The sequence below is a fragment of the Athene noctua genome, chromosome Z (genome assembly GCF_965140245.1).
Source record: "Athene noctua chromosome Z, bAthNoc1.hap1.1, whole genome shotgun sequence".
NCBI lineage: Eukaryota > Metazoa > Chordata > Aves > Strigiformes > Strigidae > Athene > Athene noctua.
This window is the reverse complement of record NC_134077.1, coordinates 6842194-6864691: the sequence shown is the minus strand read 5'-3', so window position 1 is coordinate 6864691 and position 22498 is coordinate 6842194. Positions and strand designations below refer to the sequence as shown.

General features: G+C 39.7%; 1 protein-coding gene across 2 annotated transcripts in view; it reads left to right on the top strand.

The window, feature by feature from the left end:
• Positions 1-18247, top strand: part of PIK3C3 (phosphatidylinositol 3-kinase catalytic subunit type 3) — an 81779-nt gene extending 63532 nt beyond the window's left edge. For both annotated transcript variants that reach the window (XM_074932298.1, XM_074932297.1), the window contains 2 exons: positions 11114-11239; positions 17460-18247. In XM_074932298.1, the coding sequence (XP_074788399.1) occupies positions 11114-11239; positions 17460-17474 (141 nt within the window). In that variant the 3' untranslated portion in view covers positions 17475-18247. The remainder of the gene's footprint in view (positions 1-11113; positions 11240-17459) is intronic.
• Positions 18248-22498: the final 4251 nt, after the last annotated feature.

Sequence of the window (22498 nt, the reverse complement as noted above, 5' to 3'; positions counted from 1 at the left end):
ACTTTCTGTTTAATAAGCATATATTATACCTGTTTGACATTGTTTATGGGACAGGATGGTGTAAGCAGAGCTGGGTGCTCTGTTCCTGTCATCAGTGAAGGTACTTTCATATTCTTCTTGTTCAAAAGAGAACAAGCTGTACACAGACAGATTTTACTTACCAGAGAAAGACAACAATGTGGATATTTCCTTCCTGTAACTGTGAAAAGAACCAGACACTCCCAGTGACTTCAGCTGCAGATGTGGATTTAGAATGTACCAAAATTTGGCAGCATCTTCTGACTGGCTTTGCCTAACATTTGTTTTCAGAAATTAAATCAGTGCTGACCTTAATGATGCATTCTCACACCTAAAACTGGGCTGAAAATGAGTGAGTCAGAGTTGGCCTGAAAACAAACAAAAGCTCTGTTTGAAGTTTCACAGCTGTTCTTTGAGAGTGTATGGAAGAATGTGTTTTCAACTAGCTATCCACTTTTAGTGTGTATACCTAATATCACTAGATAAATTTGCTAGTACCTTTCAATTATAAGAAAAGGTTTTAGTGACTCACTTCCCTCATTCCACTTTTGATCACTACTTTTCCCCATAGAAATCCCAGGAAACAGTGATTATGAACTACACAAAATTGTCCGCATCCTCAAAACCGTAGGAACCCTCTTCAAATTCGTAATGTTTTGTTTAATATTAAAATGACTGACAATTTTTGACCAAGAAAAAGCAGCTGCAGAGCTTAAAATTAGTTGTCTTTTTGATCCTTTCATCTCCTTTTGTCCTCTCCATACTATTTATAAAGAAAACTGTCAGTCTGGTGTCTTCACCTCATGGTTCATGACTATCTCCTACTGCCACCCTCTGATTTAGACTTTTCTGAAAACCTGCTTTGGCTCCAAAATGTCACAAAATGAAATTAAATTGAAAAGTAGCAGAATATTCTCCCTAGTTTGCCTGTCCCTTTCTGTGGCCTCTGAGGTAATTGCCTTTAAATTTTCCACTCTTTGCTTATGCTTTTGCACTTCTCAGTTTTCAGGATAAACAATGGGCTGAAATCTCTATGTTGACTTATCAATGCATAACTGATAATACAATGACGATTTCCCCACACACACCTTTTTCTGCCAGTGCTACTTGCTTTTTCATTTCCAGTACAGCTGCAACACTAACTGCTAACTGTTGGGTCTTTTTCAAATTAGCCAGTGCTATAAATTTAGGTAATAATGACTTAAAATCTGGAGTCAGTTATATAGCTAGTTTTGCATAAGGAAGAGGTAGACAATCACTCTTCAGTTGTAGCTAATGTATTCAGCATTGTCACCTCCTAACAAAAAAAGCTTTTGATTTTTCTACAGGAAAGCCAGATGGTTTCTATCTGTCCTTCATAGCAAATCTGACCTTTAAATTAGAAAACATGAGGGACCAGTGATTCATCATTGCACAAAGAACTCAGCAGGCATTAAAGGACAGTGCCCTAATTGACTGAGCTGTGTTTCAGATGGCCATTGATTAAAGAAGGTGCTGCAAAGATGTGGCAATTGTTTTATTTACAAGTAAGGTTATTGGGCACAAATACCCGGCTTCCGGCAAGGTAACTGCTGTTTGTGAAAGTAGCTCTACTCAGTTTTGATAGTGCCATACACAGAAGAGGCTAAAATCAAATCATTCAGTAGCGTGGAGAGTTTTCTTCCTACAGAGTGTAATAGTGAGATCAACCGCTGTGTTTCCAAGTCTATGCAAACATTGACTAAGTCTCAAAGTCTCATCCCCCTTTATAAGAACATGAGTTCTGTAATTGTTTGGAAACTATCAAGAAGAGAGAGCAGACATGTTTTGTTCCTTTTACCTTAAACATGTAAAATGATTTTTATTCTACAGGTGTAAAAGCTGAAGCAGCGATACAGTGTGACTTGAGGTACAGAAAGAGCTTCTGAGCTAGCTTGTTTCTAAGCCTGAGCTCATCTTGCCAGTTTCTTCATCTTGATTGTAGTAAAACTCCCTGTGCTCTTTCCCCCTCCTCTCTCCTCCACAGGAGTGAGTCAATGGATAATTGAGAGTTGAGCTGACAAATTATTAAAACAGAAAGGTCTTCTAATTTGGTGCTTGACATGTCTTTTTAGGCAGTGGATATCTGTCCCTTTTCACCTGACTGAAAGCGGGAGTATTTGTTAAAAGGTGGAGCTTGGAAATGTTTTTGAAATTTACTATTGACAAGAGGAAATTTACTTTTGTAGAAGAAATAAACTCGGTTTTGCTTGGTTAAGGTCTGTTTGTTTCAGGATTTATATTTGCCTGCTGCTCTGGGGTTTATTCTTTGTGAAAGTGACATGGAGCTTATTTTGCTTAGGCAGAAGTTCATCTTTCTGTCCGCTTGGGTAGTGATACTGCAGCTGCACACCCAGATTTTCTATTTCTAGGCTGTTGATTTTGCATGTATATTAATTCATTTCAAACTAAAAAATGGAATAGACATCATATCATAGGAACCAGGTGTGAGAACATACCTCTGTTGCTTTGTATTATGCTGTCTATGTGATTAAAAGTTTTTGGCCAATATGATGAAATTGTGAGCTGGAACAGTATCATCTTAGTGTACTGCAACAGCAGATTTTCATGGAAGCTCAATTTAGAGATGTTCACTGTGATCTTTACTGGCTTCTGTTTAAAAAAAAAAAAGAAAAAAAAAAAAAAACAAGAGAGAAGCCTACACAGGCTTGTTTAGAAACTGCCGTTTGTTCAAATCAAAGCCTTCAAAACAAAAGCTATTTTTGGAATACTTTCAAATTAAATTGTTCATGCAAATACAGCATCTACATACTTTGTGCTGTGAGTTGTTTGGACTGCCTGCAACAGGGAAAGCAAGAAAGTCTTTTGCTGAAGATGAAATGTGTAAGGGTTAAACCAAACATTTAATGCCCGTTTCTGCTGAATGAATGTTGGGTGCTGACTGTTGGTAACAATTGAAAGTCAAGAGTAGAAATTATAATGAAAACATCACTAAATATTGTTTTCTTTTTGGGTGGGGTTTTAATAGTAGTCAGGATGTTTACGTCCAATTCATATTATGACCCAATGAAAAAGGACACTGAAGTTTCTCTTAAATTTAAGCAGCTGACTTTGCAATGAGCAATCCCATATTGGAGTGATAAAATTATGTAGCTAGTAGTCGTAGGAAAGACAAGCAGTGCTGCTTAATATTGCTGAAAGAATAAGTACTAGAGCAGCCACCATTCTTCAGAATGGCTGACTTGCAATTTGTCTGAAAATAGGAATGAAAAAGTGTTCTCATATGTACGTGTGATGTGTTACCTCAAAATGCATTACTACCTTCTTCAGTACTTAGGAAAAACATAGCTACAAATGTTCGTGAAGTGGGGATTTGGATACTGCCCTGAAGTTTATAAAATATTCTGAAGAATTTCCACAGTTTGTCTTAATCTTGAGCCTTAAGTACCTAATCCATTTTAGGTAAAGTTTTAACAGTGAGAAGATACTTGCTAGTGAAAAAGAAAAAATTCTGAGTTTAATACAAGGCTAACTGACCTATGCTGGTCAAACTTGAGGACACACAAAAAAAAAAATCCTTGCAACTCTGCTGTTTGGTGAGAGGGAAAGGGTAGTCTTGTGGTTAAAGAGCAAAATATGTAAGTGAAACTCTTGGAAATTTGCAGTGCAGTGCACTTACCAGTAGTAGTGCTGTTCTCAACTGGGTTTGAATACAATCTCTCAAGCCAATGCCTGTCATGCTTCCAAAAATACAAAATACCAGAAAAGGGCAAATTTGGAACTTAATTCAACTAAGTGAAGACACAGGCCTGCCATTATCTCAGACCTTTAACCGCAATTTTTAATATGATGATTAGGGTTTTGTTGAGCATTTTATCTGCTCTTTATTGCCATCCTGATTTTTATACAGTACACTGTTCTGTGGGCTTGACTGGGACTTTACTCTGAAATCATCTTCATACAATATATTTGACAGCATTTTCAAAATATAGTCTTTTTAGTTCTCCTTGAAGACACTTCAAGCAAAAATAAAGTTTGCGTTTACCAACAGTTAACAATACCCATTATTCTGCTAGATGTTATGCTCTTTCCCTCTCAGTTAACTTTATGACTTATCTTTTTCTAGTGAAATGTCACATCAGATGTAAATATACATGAGCCTCATAGGTTTTGAAATTTCATATCATTAAAAAAGGCTCTTTGGTTTGGGGGGGGTGTGTGTGTTTTTTTTTTTTTGTGGGAAATATAACTGTTTTTTATGAAATATTTTAATCTGTACTGCAGTCTTATCTATCATGATATTCTACTTCCCCATATTACTTGTGGTATGGGACTTCCTTTACCTACCCCAGAATTTAAGATGTGGGATTCTATTTAGTCTTTGCTCTGATCAGACCGTGTCATCATAGGATCCTGGGGTTTTTTACAGTAGATGGATAAAGTGACCACTTGATTTTGGGTGGAAGTGTTTTGTTTGGTTTTGGCAAGTAGAGGAGGAGAAGTAGTTAACTCTGATTTTGACTGGGGGTCTCACAGGATGTTTGTGTCTGGGGGTTATTTTTCGGTTTTGGTGGGGTTGGTTGGTTGGGGTTTTTTTCAGCAAAGTGTAGTCAAATCTGATGATCGTTTTTGTTGTTTCACCCTCCAACTTCCCGTGTCTTAGCACCTTAATCATGGAATGGTTTGGGTTGGAAGGGGCCTTACAGATCATCTAGTTCCAACCCCCTGCCATGGGCAGGGCCACCTTCCACCAGCCCAGGTTGCCCAAAGCCCCGTCCAACCTGGCCTTGAACCCTTCCAGGGAGGGGGCAGCCACAGCTTCTTAAGGTTAACCTGTTCTAGAAAGCATAATAACGTATCTGCAAACTGTGATTTGATTATAAATAAAATGTGTAAATGCAACTTTAGGCCATATTAAAAATGCTGTATAACATCAGTTTTCAAAGTGCTGTATAAGTTACATAAGTTATTTCTTTGCATAAAAAATGAAGGATCCATTTCCTCCTCTTGTAGTCTTCTTGAGTTTATTTCAACTGTAGTTGATAAACTGGTAATTCTAGATAGGATAAGTATGGTACAGATATTATTTCTTGGTGGGTTTACTGTCATTTTTCTTCATTTTTTGCCACCTTACCTTGCTAAGTTCCCATCCTCTGTGTGATTCTGCAGTAAGTGATGATCAGCTTTTTTCTATTCTAATCAGTTCAGCTCCAAGTAATTAATACTTAAATGCTTCTCCCCTTGCCCACACATTATTTTCTTCTGAACTGTACATCATGGTATCTGGCCTCTTCCCCTTTTAATTTTTATTTTCTTTGTCTTTTAAAAAATAAAATCTCTATCATGATAACTGACAGTAGCTTTCCTATAGGACACTTCACATTTAACTGAAGTATAATAAATTTTCTAATGATACAGATTCAGATAACTACAATGCTGTTCTTCTATGCTTTATTACTAAACTATCCACTGTGCAGAAAGTGGACAACTTGAAACCTTGAAACCTTGAAAGTTTAATGTCAGTATCTTCATGGGCTAATTCTTTAGAGACCTTTTTGTCTTTAAATGTTTAAATTTTCTTGAGACCTGATGTTTAAAATCAATGTGTGTATGCAGTGAGGGGTTTAAAACTTTTCTTTCTGGAAACAAAGCAAAAGTTTGACCAGATTCATCAAGGGTATTTCTTTTCTCTTTGACAAATGCTAATTACTAAATTAGAACAATTCACTTAAATGCCAAAGTGAGAACTCTAAGAAAATAATTCAGGTGGGACATTTTTGATGCCCTCATGGTGGCCATTTTTCTTAAGTGTGTAGAATAAGATAACGTTAGAGCTCATCAGAATTTGAACCACCCCAACTTCACTTTTGTTTTTTTACACCATGCAAAAATCTCTTCTAGTTGCACCTTCTCTGTGAGAAGCTATTGGCTTTTAAAATACATGGCGTGCTTTGGAACTCTTTGAAATAAGAATTACTATTGGTTTTGTTACAAGAACTAGAAGTCAGTGTATATTAATCTTGTTGCTGCTGTTGCATCTCAAGAGGTAATTTGTCATCTTGCTGTGTTTCCTCCTGGCTAGGCTGCAGCAGTCAGTTTTAATTGCACTGCTGAAAAACTTTCATGCAAAGGTCTAGTATTCAGCAGCATTTGATCCTGGTGTTAATTGCAAACTGATTTTAACATCTAACTGTGTGTGAATTTCTTCCCACTTATATCAGTGGCCAGTCTGTTCCTGGGGAAGGTGGGAATTGTGTTTGGTTATTAATTCCATAGAATGAAGTAGCACCTTAATATTACTAACTGCAGAACTTTCTGAGAAGTTGTTCTATGAATTAGAAGGTTGCTGAAGTGCTTGATTACTAGAGTTGGGTAAAAAGAGCATTTTGGTGATTTTTTTTTAAACTGCAGGTAGCTGTTTTGCTCAATTCTCATTACATCACCCTTTCTGTGAGCATGAAAATAGATCTGGTAGAAGTCTGTGCTCTAATCTCAGGAGATATTTAAGCTTCTGCATAATTGCAAGCATGTGATTAGTCCATTAAATTCAGTAGGATTTTGTGTGATTCATTTGCTGTCAAGCTTCTAATATGTCTGTGGGAGATGATAAACTTCCTTCTCATCAAGTTTGTTATGAAGATAAAAATTCCATAGTATTAGCCTGAAATATCTTCTAAATCTCTCTTGTACTTGCTTCCATGAGAGTTTGAACTTTTTTCCCTTAATCTGTTCTTTCATATTGATCAATGAAAGATCCCCTTTCTGAGGGGAAGTTGAGGAAATACTCAATTTATGCTTCAAACGTCTCAGCAACAGAATTTTAACAGTTTGAGTGAGGCAGTGTTATCTTTCCATACTTAGCATGTTAATTTATGCTTGTTATTGTAGCCCTGCAGGGCGTTATTTTGGAATACATTGCCTTTGAAAAGTAGTACTATCTCAGAGTGTTTTGCTGTCATAAAGAGGGTGGTTGTATATGTGGTATTCTTGGTGCATAGAAACAATACAGAATGGGAAGAGAAGGTAGTATCATCTCACAAATGCAACCTTATTAAAAACATTGTTGAAGTAATTTGCCTCACATTTTTGTCAATGCTTAAAAAAGGGGGAAGCGTGGAAAATGTTCAGGAAAGATTTGATTCCGTCTTACAGTCAGTCTCCTTAGTCATATTAAGGATCAGGTTAAGAAGCAACTTACATCATTTGATATTTGCCTACGTCAGAGAGATTTCTGATGGACAGTTCTTTAATGTAAAAAGTTTTAATGAGCTCAACTCTTTGAGATGAAAATTGGACATTCAGATAGGAAATAAGTTGCAATTATTAAATAGGACAATTAATCATTGAAACAATTTGCTTAGGATGTAAAGCATTCTGTCTCATTATAAAGGCTCTGTAAAATGGATTCTCACAGATAAACTACAGGTTACATGTTTGATGCAAAAATTGTTTGATAGCACTTTACTTAGCTCGTTATACAAGAGGCTGAAGTAGATTAATTTGATGGTCTCCACAAGAACTTCCATCACTTAAAATTTATCTTTAGGAGAATAAAGCTTTTAATTAAATGACAGCAATTAATTTTCTGGAAGTAATGTGAATTTCCTGGGTAATTTCCATATTGTGATCAGCACTACTTTGCAAGGTGACTAGTAGTTTTAAACTTTGAGGGTTTAATTGATTAGAGAACTCTACTGAAAGAGGTTTAAACTAGATTTGAAAGGGGAAAGTGATAAAACTAGTCTCTAGAGATAAGCCTGGGGGCAGCATGTGAATGTTTTGAGGGATGGGGTGCTAGCGTGGTCCTTTGGTCTGCTGTCTCTGGAGTTGGGGGATGGAGATCCATGTGGCAGCAAAGACACGGGGGTTATCGATGTGTTAGAAACCACTGAAGTGTGTCAGAATGGTCACGTAGGAATTAGGGCCTCTCCCCCAAAAAAGGTGTCGGGATCAATAGCCTAGCTGAAGTTTGTCTGCACTGATGCACACAGCACGGACAACAGGCAGGAGGAGCTGGAAGCTGTTGTGCAGCAGGAAAAGTATGGCATAGTTGCCATCACAGAAACATGGTGGGCTGACTCACACCGCTGGAGTGTTGTCATATCTGGCTGTAAAATCTTCAGAAGAGAAAGGCAAGGAAGGAGAGGTGATGGGGTAGCCCTGTACATTAGGGAATGATTTGATTATCTAGACTTCAGTGATGTCGAGAGCTTAGTGATGATGATGATAGGGTTGAGTGTGTATGGGTACGAATCAGGGAAAAGGCCAACAACTTAGATATCGTTGTGGGAGTCTGTTACAGACCACCCAACCAGGATGAAGAGGCAGACAAAAAAATTTTATAAGCAACTGGGAGAAGTCGTACAATCACTATCCCCTGTTCTCATGGAGGATTTACCATTCAATTTACCAGATATCTGCTGGAAATCCAATACGGCAGAGATGAAATAGCCTAGGAGGTTCCTGGAGGGTAGCTTCCAGACATAGCTGGTGAGGGAGCCAACTAGGGAAGATGCCCCACTGGACCTCTTGTTTGCAGAGAGAGAAGGACTTGTAGGTGATGTGGTGGCTGGAGGCAGTCTTAAGCGTAGCAATCACAAAATGATAGTTTTCTCCATTCTTGGAGAAATAACGATGGGCGGTCAGCAGAATTTCAACCTTGGAGTTCCACAGGTCAGACTTTGTCATGTTTAGGAGCCTGGTAGACAGAGTCCCTTGGAAGGCAGTCCTGAAGGGCAAAGGAGTCCAGGAAGGCTGGAAGTTCTTCAAGAAGGAAGTCTTAAAGGTTCAGGAGCAGGCCATCCCTATGTGCCAAAACACTGGGGAAGAAGACTGACCTAGCTGAACAGACAGCTTTGGCTGGAACTCAGGGGAAAAAAAGGAGTTTATAACCTTTGGAAGAAGGAGCAGGCAACTCAGCAGTCCTGCAAAGATGTTATGAGATTATGCAGGGATAAAAATTAGGAGGGCAAAGTCCAACTAGAACTTATCTGACTACTGCTGTAAAAGACAAAAAAGAAATTCTGTAAATACGTTAGCAACAAAAGGAGAATCATCATCCTTCATTGGACACAGGGGAGAAACAGTGACAAAGGATGAGGAGAAGTCTGAGCTACTTACTTGATGCTTTCTTTGCCAGAGTCTTTCATAGTAAGACCAGTTGTTCTCTTGGTACCCAGCCCCCTGAGCTGGAAGACAGGTATGGGGAGCAGAACAAAGCCCCCATAATCCAAGGGGAAATAGCAGCCTGCTACACCACTTAGACACACACAGGTCTATGGGGCCGGATGGGATCCACTGAATGATATTGAAGGAGCTGGTGAAAGTGCTCACTGAACCACTTTCAATCATTTATCAGCAGTCTTGGCTGATCGGGGAGATCCCAGTTGACTGATCTACAGGAAGGGCTGGAAGGAGATCAGGGGAACTACAGGCCTGCCAGTCTGACTTCAGTGCCAGGGAAGATTATGGAGCAGGTCATCTTGAGTGCCGTCACACAGCACGTACAGGACAGCCAGGGGATCAGGCCCAGTCAGGATGGGTTTGTGAAAGGCAGGTCCTGCTTGACTAACCTCATCTCCTATGACAAGGTGACCCACTTAGTGGGTGAGGGAAAGGCTGTGGATATTGTCTACCTTAGACTTCAGTAAAGACTTTTACATTGTTTCCCACAGCATTTTCCTGGAGAAACTGGCAGCTTGTGGCTTGGATGATTGTATTTTCACTTGAGTAAAAAAAATGGCTGGATGACCAAGCCCAAAGAGTTGTGGTGAATGGAGTTAAGTCCAGTTCGTGGCTGGTCACAAGTGGTGTTCCACAGTGCTCAGTATTGGGGCCAGTTCTTCTTAAAGTCTTTATCAGTGATCTGGGCAAGGAATGCACCCTCAGTCAGTTTGCAGATTACACCAAGTTGGGTGGAAGCGTTGGCCTGCTTTGAAGGTAGGAAGGCTCTACAGGGGAATCTGAACAGTCTGGATCAGTGGGCCAAGGCCAGCTCATCCAAAAGGCTTATTTATGCATCTGCCTCTCAGAAATGTTGTGAGGGGTAAGGCATCTCTGCAAAACCTATTTGGCTTCTCTAAAGCAAAATTATTTTTTTTCCCCCTAAAGATCTGCTTAAGCTCTTGCCAGCTCTACACAGAGGATTTTTTGAGTATTACCTAAGGATTGTCTGTGGTAATGGCGCTTGTGAGATGTTGCCATCTGGACCAGCCATGAACAATAGCCATGCAATTACTTGGAATTCACAGAAAGGCATGCAGTGCACCTTTGTAAATATTCATAGGTCAAGGCTTTGCCAAGGCTGAAATAGGAAAATATAGGTGTTGCTCTATGCTTAATTATAGTGCATTCAGCTTTTACTTCATGTACAAATTGAAAGTACTAAGAAAAATCTGTTATTGGTACAGCAGTTAAAATACGTTGCTGTCAAAAGAAAAACCACTGTCAGGGTAGCAGTGTCTCCAACCAACTGTTCATGGATGGTGGATAGAATCAAAAGTTAATGAAATTCTCACCTGCTATATAAAGGTCAGTTTTGGCAGGGTTGATTTTCTCTCCCCTCCATCTGATTCTGTATACTTTACTTAATTGCCTTACAGTTTCTGAGAGTGTTAACTGAAAATAAGTTTAGAATAAGGAAGTGTTAAGTACTTTCAAAAATGCTTAGGATCATCTACACTCTTCCAACTTTGTATTTAGCAGGCAAAGTTGTGTGTTTTTTCTCAAGTCACGTAATTCTTGCTTAGCTGAATAATACTTAGTTGAGTATTTTCTCTTTTTCTCATAGCATTTTAGTTCTGTTTAAATTCTCATGTCCAGGTACTTTTCTTGTAGTTTCTCTCTCAAGCTTTGAAATTACTAGTTGGGGTGTTGAAGTGTAGGGGACTGTTTCTAGCTCTTCTAAATATTCTTTTTTGTAAAACGGTTAAAAATAGGCATTTTGCATAAGATTGAAAATTTCTGATATTCTGCTGTAACTTAGGAGTAAAAGACATTCTCTACTAAACTTTCATAACTGAAATCATTATGTCTGCTGCTATGTACTTCAGATAGAAAACTGTATGTTTTAACTGTTTAATTGAATTAATTTTTGTCATCTCTGCCCCCATTCCAGGTTCAGGACAAGTTCCGTTTGGACCTGTCTGATGAAGAAGCTGTCCATTACATGCAGAGTCTAATTGATGAAAGTGTCCATGCCCTCTTTGCAGCTGTGGTGGAGCAGATACACAAGTTTGCACAGGTGAGATTTCTTCTTGGTGGTTTCTGTAAAAGCTGAGTGAGGTGAGAGGTTTTGAGTGGTAAGTTTAAGGCTTAACATCGTTACTTTTTTAGTTCACTTTCCAGTAAGTTAAAAGTGTGTCCTCGCTGCCAGGACTGGAGAGCAAGCTCTTAGTGATCCTACAAGAAATTTTTAAAGCACCTTAGGAAACATGGCTAAGTGGGATGTAACTGATTGTCTTACGATGGGTAGGAACTGCAAATTGGAAAGTTGGAGTTCTCAGGAAAGGATCCAGAACTTCCTTAGCTTTCATTTCCAAAGTAAATAAGTGAAAATAAACTTCCTTTCTTCCCTACCTTTGCTAGACCTCCTTCACTGTGCATTCCAGCTAGTTTTGTTCATTAACAGACACAGCAGCTTGCACAGAAGGGGCCAAGAACTCTGCTCATAACATCACCCACATCTTCTGCAGTGCTGACATTGTACCCCAGAACATGGTCCCCAGCAGCGATGTGAACAGCTGTTCCCTGTGTCAGAGGCCTCAACACAGATGGAGATCCTGAGGGATAATGCAGCTTTTCTGATACGGAGCTGGGACAGTGGGAATCAGGCTCCTTGCTTGCATGAGGTGTGCAGTGGGGGAATGTCTGCATCACCAGGTAGAGGAGCTGTGGGAAGAGGTCACCAAACTGCACAGTATCAGGGCTGACAAGAAGGAGACCAACCAGGTCTTCCCCAAGACCTTGGAGACAGAAGAGCCTGAACCTTCAGCTGCACTGAAGGAGGAGCAGGAATGTGTTGGGCTCATTAACTTGGGAAATAGTGACTCCCAGGATAGTGACAGCTGGAACCTTGAAACTTCTGGTATTAGGAGGGATGGCTTCTATGCTAAATAGATTCAAGGTGATAGGAGTACTCAGCATGGATTTACAAAAGGGTAATCATGCCTGACCAGCTTAATAGCAGCTTAAGATAAAGTGCCTAGCTTGGTGAACCCAGTGAGAGCTATTAGATATTCTTTACCTTGACTTTGCCCCTGTCTTCCATAATATCCTCATAAACAAACCGGAACAATATATAGAGAACTGGATACTGATGTAGATTGGGAACTGGCTGGTGTGCTGGGATTAGAGGGTTGTGAGCAGTGGCACAAACTCCGTCTGGAGGCCAGTCACTAGTGGTATATGCCAGGGATTGACACGGAGGCCAGAATTGTTCAACATTATCATTAGCGACCTGGATGATGGCGTGAAGAGCAATCTCAGCAAGTGTGCAGACAATGCAAAACTGGGAGGAGTAGCTGATACACCAGAAGCATGTTCTGCCATTCACGGGGAGCTTGACAGGCTGGAGAAATGACCACACAGGAACCTCACGGACTTCGCTCAAGGGAAGTGCCAAGTACTGCGCCTGATTGGAATAACCCCTTCACAAGCATGGGCAAGGGTTGGGTGATGAGGTGGGAAGCACCATTTCAGAGAAAGCTCTGACGGTTCTGGTGGACAAGTTGCACAGAATGCCGACCACTAGTAGTGGTCGGCAGCTCGATGTCTGGATGTAGGTCAGTGATTAGTGGTGACCCTCAGGGGCCCATATTGGGACCAGTACTCTTTTAATATCTTCATCAATGACACAGTGGGATTGAGTGCAAGTTCCGCAAGCTTGCCAGTGACGCCGAGCTGAATGGTATGGTTAACAGGCCTGAGGGATGGGATGCCATCCAGAAGGACCTGGACAAGCTCAAGAAGTATGCTCATGGCAACCTCATGGTATTCAAGAAGGCCAAGTGCAAAGTCTTACACCTGGGTTGGGGCAACCACGGGTATCAGTACAGGCTGGGGGATGAAGGGAGTGAGAGAAAGCCCTGTGGAGAAGGACGTGGAGGTACTGCTGGGTGAAAAGATGGACATGAGCCAGCAATGTGCACTTGCAGCCCAGAAAGCCAACCATGTCCTGGGCTGCATCAAGAGAAGTGTGGCCAGCAGATCAAGGGAGGGGATTCTCCCCCTCTACTCTGCTTTTGGGAGACTCCACATGTAGTGTTGTGTCCAGCTCTGGACTCTTCAGTTCAGGAAAGGCATGGAACTATTGGAGCAGGTCCAGAGGAGGGCCACAAAAATTGTCAGAGGGATGGAACGTCTCTGCTGTGAAGAAAGGCTGAGAGAGGTGATGTTGTTCAGCCTGGAGAAGTCTCTGAGGAGACCTTATAGCAGCCTTTCAGGAAAGATGGGAAGGGACTCTTGATAAGCGGGTGTAGGGATAGGATGAGGGGTAATGGTTTTAAACTAAAAGAGGGTAGATTTAGACTGTAGGTTTAGACTAGATATAAGGAAGAAATTATTTACAGTGGGGGTGGTGAAACACCAGCACAGGTTGACCAGAGAGGTGGTAGGTGCCCCATCCCTGGAGACATTCCAGGCCAGGTTGGACGGGGCTCTGAGCAACCTGATCTAGTGAAGATGTCCCTGGCTCATGGCAGGGGGTTGGACTAAATGACCTTCAAAAGTCCCTTCCATCCCAAACCACTCTATGATTCTGTGCAGCAGTATGGTCTCATGGCAAAGAAGGACACCAGCTTCCTTGACCACATTAGCCGGAGTGTTGCTGGCAGGTGGAGAGAGGAGATCATTCTCTCTACCAGTGCTACATGACTGGCTAGTCATCTAGAGTGCCATGTCCTTTTTGGGCTCCCCAGTACAGGAGAGACATGGACATGCTGGAGCAATGGAGATGGTCAAGTGCTTGGAGCACCTGTCTGTCATACAAGGAGAGGCTGAGAGACCTGGGACTCTTCAGCCCGGAGAAGAGAAGGCTCAGGGGCATCTTAGTGGTGCATATAAATACCTGATGAAAGGGAATAAAAAAGGTGGAGCCAGACTCATTTCACCAGTGCCCAGTGACGGAACAAGAGACAACGGGCACAAATGGAAAGACAGGAAACTTCATCTAAACATAAAGAACTTTTTTTTACTGTGAGGGTAACAAAACACTGGGACAGGTTTCCCAGCGAGGTGGTGGTGTCTTCTGTGGAGATATATAAAATCCAGCAGCACAATGTCCTGATCAGCCTGTTGTGTTTGACCCTGCTTGAGCATGGTGCTTGGAGTAAGTGGATCTCCAGAGGCCCCATCCACTCTCACGTGTTATCTGATTATTGCTACTGGTCTGAGTGTCAATAAATTATTGTCTCCACTATTTTTATTGTTAAAATCTACCCTTGCTCTAGTACAGAGAATTAAATGTTTAACCACATGTACGTGTGCTGTCCTATTACAAGCCACAGTAAGAAGATAAAATGTTTTAATCCTCATGTTGAATAAAACTGTGTTCACAAAAGCATTTCTTCTTTGAATTTACACTGGGGTTTTTTTCCCTAAAACCATCTGATGTAGTCTGTGTTTATCAGAGATTTAATATATTACACTGTTTGCCTTAAGTATTAGACTCAATGACAAGAAATGGAATTGAGAGGAAAAATGAAACTGATCTGAAAAGCCAGTCATTATCCCAGGTTTTTTATTGATTCTTTCTTCAGAAGACTGATCAAATCCTGATATAAACTGAGGAGAACTATTTAATGGCTGCCTATTTTGCTAAAGATCTTCCAAATAGGCAATCTTAATTTTTATTTTGCAGAATAGCACTATTCTGCAGGGTCAGAAGCAAAAATGTCATTTTCGTCTGCATGTTAAATAAAGGTGGTCTTTTATGTGATATAAAAAAAAAAAAAAAGAGTGTAATTATATGAGAACGTTGCTATTTTTTTTTGTCATTTATTACGGATTACTGTTATCATAGGATAGAGAACAGTAATTTCATAAGGTGGAGTGAAAAATTCCTAGCATCTAACTTGGGGTTCAAAAAAAAAGCCATTACAAAGATTCAAGATTAAAATTTTAAGTCCTTCCAATATGTGTATAAACCTTTCTTTTAATCACATACTGACAGTCACTTTTTAAAAGATACGTCTTTTTACTTCATTGGGTTTAGATAACTACCTGACTCTCCCAGATAATTGTTACTGCATTTGTGAAGCTGTATTTGTAAGTCAGAGTTCACAGGTTTGATTTATGTGACCTTTTCTTTTTCCATTCAGACTTGTTCTTGCTTGACCTTTCTCCAGCACTTACAGCTGCTTTTAAAATCACAGGACAGATTTGTTCAGAATATTTAGAAGTTCCCAAGAATTTGAACCCCAGGCCTCTAGCTCCCAGGAATGATGTTCTAAGCAACAGGCACCAATAGCTTCTTCCATTCATATTTTGGGGAGTTAAAAAGCAAGCTCACAGCCTGTGCTGCATTTTGGATACCAAATAAGCAGATGTGACAGCCACTAACACAGACCTTATCCAGTTGTCTCCTTTTGGGGTTTTTATACCTCTCCAGCTGGCTGATGCTGAGTTCCAGCATGGAGATTTTTGGGTTCTTTTTCCTGAGGCCCTGAACTCTCTCATGCACTGCTGCAAAGTTTGCTACCTATGTGTTTTTAGCTTTCCGTTCTACTTTTGGGATCGAGTGCCTGAAGTTAAAGCAATAGTGTGTTGCTTTGTAAGTGCTTAAGGCATCTCTGTTCCATGTTACGTAGGATTCTTTTGCTAGTTTTGGAATTCAGATTGTTGCCTTCATTCATGTTCTACAAACACGCTTGCAGGCTTCCCCCTGCAAGAGTACTGGCTGCTTATAAGTGTGAGGAGGATACAGAAAGAATAGTAACACATTAATCAGCAGTTGACAAGTCTTAAGAATCTGAGTTCTGTTTATAAAAGTTTTTAAAAACTTACCAAAAAATCCATCAAAAATAAATGTAATTAATGTCTATTCTCTTTCTATTACAAGTGAAATAGGACAGTTTAGTGATATTTAGTACTTCATTAGTCAAAATCGTTGTGTCTCCTTTTTGTTTGAGGCAGTCTTAAGAATTTGCAGCTGGAGTCTTCAGAGTCTGTAAATCGTCGAACAAATGAACAATTAATGCATCATTGAATTTGCTGTAAAAGGGATCATCTTACACAATGGCCAATTGAAGCTTTGAATTTGTTGTGCATAATGCTGCACTGAATTGTTAATGGCCTTGCTCTTAACAGTAATACAAGTGGTCAAAAAAAAAAAAGAAAAAACCACTACACAGGTATCACGACACAAGCTTAAACAGTGGATTTTGGCCTAATGCCACACAATTTTTCATTTGAAATGCCCTTCAATGTATTTTTTTGTTTTGATATTTATTCTCTCACTGCCTCCAAAATAGGCCTACAAGGAATCTGTGCTGTCTACTGCAGCAGTTAAGAGCTTTTTAATAAGGTTGGTTATTGTAGTAACCATTGTGTATCAGCATTCTGTATGTCACTCTCTAGTATGTGAAGCTCTTGTATAAAGCAATCTAGATATTTTGGCATCAGCTTGGTATTGTTCTTTTGTAACAATATTGGAAGTTGAGTTCAACTCAGACCTGTGTTACGAAGCCTTTAGTATTGTTTCTAATGTATCTAATTATCGCATATTTTACAGACCTTTTTATGTAGTACTTGTCTCCTTTTTAATGGTTATCAGAAAACTGTTGTCTTAAAAGTAAATAACATTTAGAATAAGTTAATGGCGTTGTACAGTAGTGCTCAAGAGGAGGAAAAAGTGCATACTAATTTTAGTTGATACTAATGAAGTAACCATTTTTCCCTGGAGAGTCGTTTTCATTTTATCATCATTAGTTATTTCTGCAGAGGAAAGACAATCTCCAGTTGAAGGGATGTTAACCAGTGATTCAAAAAGTGAAAGCTTGGGGGATGAGGGGTATCCTACCTAAAATGTAGCCGTACAGTTTGGGGTTTTATTAATTGTGCTAATGCTTGGCCGTTTTCTGCTTAGGAGCAAACTCAATTTAAGCTCTAAATGTTATGCGGCTTTAGAATATTTCCAGGCTGTGGTCCCAGTGCTGCTGCATCCCAGAATCTAGCTGTGGTTCCTTTTGCTCAGGATAGTGCTTCTGTTTTCCTCCTGTTGGATACCAGAATAAAATAAGGAACATCTGCCAGCAGGATTATGTAGACTGGATGAAAGCTTATGTCAAGAGGCAGATAGAGTTGGTTTCCATGCTGTTTGTTCTCCTGGAGGGTTGTGAAAAACACCTGCCTCGAGGCATTTCAGCATGTTTTTAAACAGAGTTTGATTTATGCATAACTTCTGTTCCTTGAGAGTAAACCAAGTTGAGTAAATGCTGTGCTATGTGTGTTTTGCTTTCTTTTAGTATTGGAGAAAATAAGCCTTTTCCCTGCCTGTGGTGGAAACAAGTAAATGCTCAAGAATGATACTTTCTCAAGCCCCTGTGGACTTCATGAGACAGTTTTGGAAGTCAAAAGCTGCAGGTTTGGTATCATGGAGAATTGAGAGCTCAGGAGGTGGAGAAGCATTTTGAGTCTCTGTTCACTGAAGATTTAAAATCAACCATTTTTTAAAGGGGAGTGGTTTTTTATACCATTCTTGGAGCCTCAGATGCTATAACATTTCTTTCCAATGAAAACATTTGATCCTTAAAGGTTGAAGTAAGCAACTTCCTCTCAAGCCAAAGATAACTGGAAGAAGTGGGTTTGATGGTAAATTCTTGTACTTGTTAATAGCTTTTTTAATGTAAAAATAGAACTCCTTGCTGTGCTGAACACGAGTATGTACAAAGTTACAGAAGTGAGGCTGCAGTTCTTAGGTGCAGAAAAAACGAAACTATGGCAATCTCCTCTCTTCCCTTCCCACCAACTTTGTTCCTTTAGTAAGTTTTAAATATAATTCGTACGAACTTTTATTCTCACCTTGGGCAATGTTATCGATTAAAAAGGACAGTCGGTTCTTCCCTGCTTAGAAAAATGTTTTTAAGCGCTGATAATTTAGCCAGCTGTAGGCAGCCAGTTAAATCATCACTAACAGCCTCAGCCGCTGGAATGCACAGTGAGCGGTTCAGTATTTCACACTTTAATTCTGAATGTTTTCTGTACAGTGATTATATATTCTTGACTCTAATAAACTCTTTGTTGTTGCAGTCTTGAGGTGTTCTGTTTTGTCTTTTTAATCTTACCTGCTGAGACATTGGCGTACTGGAGGATTACGTTCATAACTTGGCTTTTTGCAAGGATTTTCACTTCTCAGTTCACTTGATGCAGGAATAAGGCCACTCATGAAATGACTTTGATGCCACATGTTGAGTTCATAATGAATCTGTTTTGCATGATCAGCAATGTAATTAGCTCTTCGTAAATGTGTGGATCTCTTCAAAGAGTGCTCTTACACTCCTGTATTTTTTTTAACAATTTAAGTAAGGAAGAAATTCCTCCCAGTTATAAAGATAAGAAAGACTGATTTAAATCTGAATGTGATATTTGTGAGTCATTCTTGCTTTGTGCTTCTTTTGCTAGCAAACACCATTGAGAGCTTTAATGGGGAAAAATCCACTAAGGCTGTGATGGGCCCTTTGTTATTTCAGAATATTACCCAAATTTGCTAATGAAGTACAACATTGGTTCATCCCTTCTTTTCCCCTGGATGCGAGACTTATAGGAGATGTATTACCCTGATTATAATACTTAGTGGTTGTGTTAGCTGGCAAAACACAGTGCCGCAGAGGAGTCACAGTAGTACTTCTTACTTCTAGTTGACTTTTCTTTGAAGAAGTAGTAACTACTGTTTTCTTACAGGTTTTTTTTGGTCTTGCTTCATTTGGCAAAAATACATATTTCTCTACTGACTCCATGTCCTGTGAACTCATTCTACATACAGTATTTTGTATCTTCCAAGGGTATTTATGAGAGCATGGACTTTTCAGACATTCAGAAACGATTCTGGAAAAAAAAATGTGTGCTTTTTTAAAAAAAAAAAATTGTTTTGAAGGGACATCCTGTGTGCTCATGCAACTTTGATCTATATGATGTAGCCATACTTTATTTGACTCAGTTTTTGACTCCTGATCCCCAACACTTTCCACTGTATAAGTTCTGGGATTTTTCCTCTATTACCTTTGAAAAAAACCCTCCTCTTAGCCCTGCCTAAGTCTAGTTATGAAAGATATGGGCATGAGCCACACAATTGACCAGACAGGACAAGGATGACTCCTTGTTAAAACTCAAAATATATCATCAACCTGATCCTATAGCACATTCCAGTTTGCAAAGGGGTTTATAAAGTGTTAAATACAACTTTTATAACCACATCGTGAATTAATACACAGTTGTTCACCACATCTTGTGGTTTGAAATTCATGTAATAACCTGTGCATGTGCTGGACTGTGCCATGGCCTATTAAAACTATCCACTAAGTCAGTTATAAATGTAAGCATGTGAATGCAAAATGGAATCTGAGTATGATAGGTAAGGCTTAGGAAGACCCTGACTTCACTGTAAATCACTGACCACCTTATAAATGGAAACCTTTGGGTGCAGAAATGGGAAAGCTTGCATTAGTCAGTGGAACATAACCCAACCAGCATATTCATCTGTGTTTCTGCTTGTAGAGTGGCCCTGCATTTATTTTCAATGTATTTTCCACATAATTTTATAAAAAATGTACCAGGTGAGGACTGACAAACTAACTGGATATGTCTCTGATCCAGCTAGTGATTTTTTTGGGGCTGATCTGGATATTCGGTTCCCAGTTCCTATGAAACTTTACAGCATGAAGAACATGACAGCACTGGAACTGCTACAACGTCCTAGATGTAAGTAAATTTATTACTTTAAGCCTTGTGTTCTAAATACTGAATTTGATTGCAAACTATTCAAAGTCCATACAGCAATAGATTTACTTCTGGTTTTTTTAATCCTCATGCACAGAATAAGTTTTGGCTTTATTTTGTAAAATCTCATGGCTCTCAGCACTTTGTGCAGCATCATCTACATAACAAACAAATAAACAAAACTGGGGGAACAAGCTGTTGTGCCTGAAATGAAGGGTTCTTTTTTGTTATGTTGGTCTAAGGTTTAATAGGTTATCTATCGTGGTTTTATACATTTGTGTAATCCAGTACTGTGAGTATATTACATGTCTCTAGTAGCTTCTGAATAACTACTGTGTATTTTGTCTTGAGGGAGTACAAGTCTTAAAAGGTGAAATCCTTACATGTTTCATAAAAGTAGGTCCTCAGTCAGTCGAAGGTCCCCGGGGGAATGTCAGACAGTGGTTTCACCCTAACGTGTATTTGTATGTATGCAGATGTGGGGCTGCACAAACACTTGGAATTCTGCATAGAGACAAGCTGTGAGCTCCAGCACCTGTCTCAAAGCAGGGTGCAGTAGTTGGTTGGAACCCAGGTTGTACCAGTCACGTTGCAGAGTAACTTGTCAAAAGTCATCCTTTTCGGTCTCTCCAGGAAGAACTGCAGAGAAAAAGAAACGACAGTCAAAAGATAACTTTGCTATGGGCTTGTTTTACCTAGCAGTTGTATTTTGCACAACTAGCGATAAAAAGTACTATAAAGCCAGCTTGCGAGTGCTTTATTTGACTTTAAACATCCAAACATCCATCTTGCTTTCATCCTGATTTTACTTTCTTCTGGAATCTCTAGTGGCCTTTCTGTTGGGATCAAGCGTGAGAGAAGCAAAAGAAGCTGTTCCTTTTTTTTTTTTTTTTTTTTTTTTTTTCCCCTTCCCTACCTATGGATTGCCACTGGTTGTTTTCATCTGCCTCTGCTTCAGGACCAGAAAGTGGCACAGCTGTCTTTTGTTTTCTTTTTTCGGGTAGAAGCAGTAATTGTCAAATTAGTATTTTTGGGGGGTGGGGTAGGGAGGTAGGAAAAAGAGGGATGGGCTTTTTCCTTTAAAATAGCATGTATCCTTTTGGCAAGGAATGTCCTTGTTCTTATAGACAGTTACCTGGCTTTGTTCTTGTGTGCAATCAAAAAGCACTTTTGCAAGGCTTTAGGGGAATAATGGCTTTGGAAAAGGAAAGGAGGAACAGAGAATGGGAATCTCAATGCCTCCTCACAGGGTGGGAGTAGCAGCAAAGAGAGATAGCATCACTAAATGTCCTGCCTTTTGTAGTTGGCAGAGGTTTTACTCACAAGACCTGGGGTCATCAGTGGATGGTAAAATACCGTGGATATTATGAAGTATCTGAAGCACATACATTTAAGGAGTCTTAAGGGAGTCATTGAGAACAGATTGCAGGTGGATTGTGTTAAAGTAGATTTTTGTAACCTCTTCAGCTGATGTGATGATTCTTTGTAATAGTGAAGCTACTTGAAGTGCAGTGTTGGTGTTGTCCTGTCCTTCCAGGCATCTTTGATTTAGAAGGGACTTGGATGGGGGGAACAAATTTCAATTTGGGGTGTAAAATACCTAACCCCTATTTCTTCTAGAGTATCGAGCAGTGACGTGGTTCACCTGCATGTTGGTTCACGGAAAAAAAACCTCTACAACTCGAATAGAGTTATACAGCAGGTATGTTTACTCTGGCGCCGGGGTGCAAGGGGATCTCTCCACAAAGCTTGCACACCCACCGCACATTTTACCAGAACTTATCGAGTGTGGATTCATTGGGTTACATAACACAAACATACACAGGCATTAGTAAGGCTGGGTTAGTTCAAAAGGCTGGTGTCAGCAGTTTATGTTCTCTTTGCACCTCCTCATTGCCTCCTGGTGGTTGTCCTCGGGGGTTTTTGGGAGGAAGGCTCACAGTCTTTCTCACCTTGTTTTTTCCCCAGAGCATGCTCAGATTGTCTTGGCCAGTTTCTTGAATAACAAGTGTTTTTCATCCGGTTTACTCATTCTATCTTATTTAAGAGAACCAATAGAACTTCTACCATCCGTATATGGCTATCTTTACTCATTACCAAGACTCCAACTAGTTAGAGCACACCTGTTCCCCAAGGACAAAAGCATAGTATTTTGCTGAACACTATAGTTCTTGGTAGATTTTGAACTGCTTTGTTTTGATGAACACAATAGTCCTTGGTAAAATTCCACAGAACAGTCTGGGCAAGCAGGATTCTTACCAATATTAAAAAATACTGTAAGTAATACTATAACTTGCTATAAGTAAGTAAATAAGTTGCTAAGCAGTTTTCTGTAAGTAAGTAAGTAAATAAGTCTCAGAACAAGTAATCATTTCTCTGTATCAATCTGTTCAAACCTGAAACAGCAGGAACGTTGCTTGGAGAGGATTTCATAGCTTATCTGCACACAGACATTTATCAGTTAAGCTGTGTGTGGGATGGTCCTTTCCAAAGTGGATTAAGCTATACCATGGTGAGATACTTAAATTCTGAATAAAACCTCTTCACAATTAGAAATTGTGCAAAAATA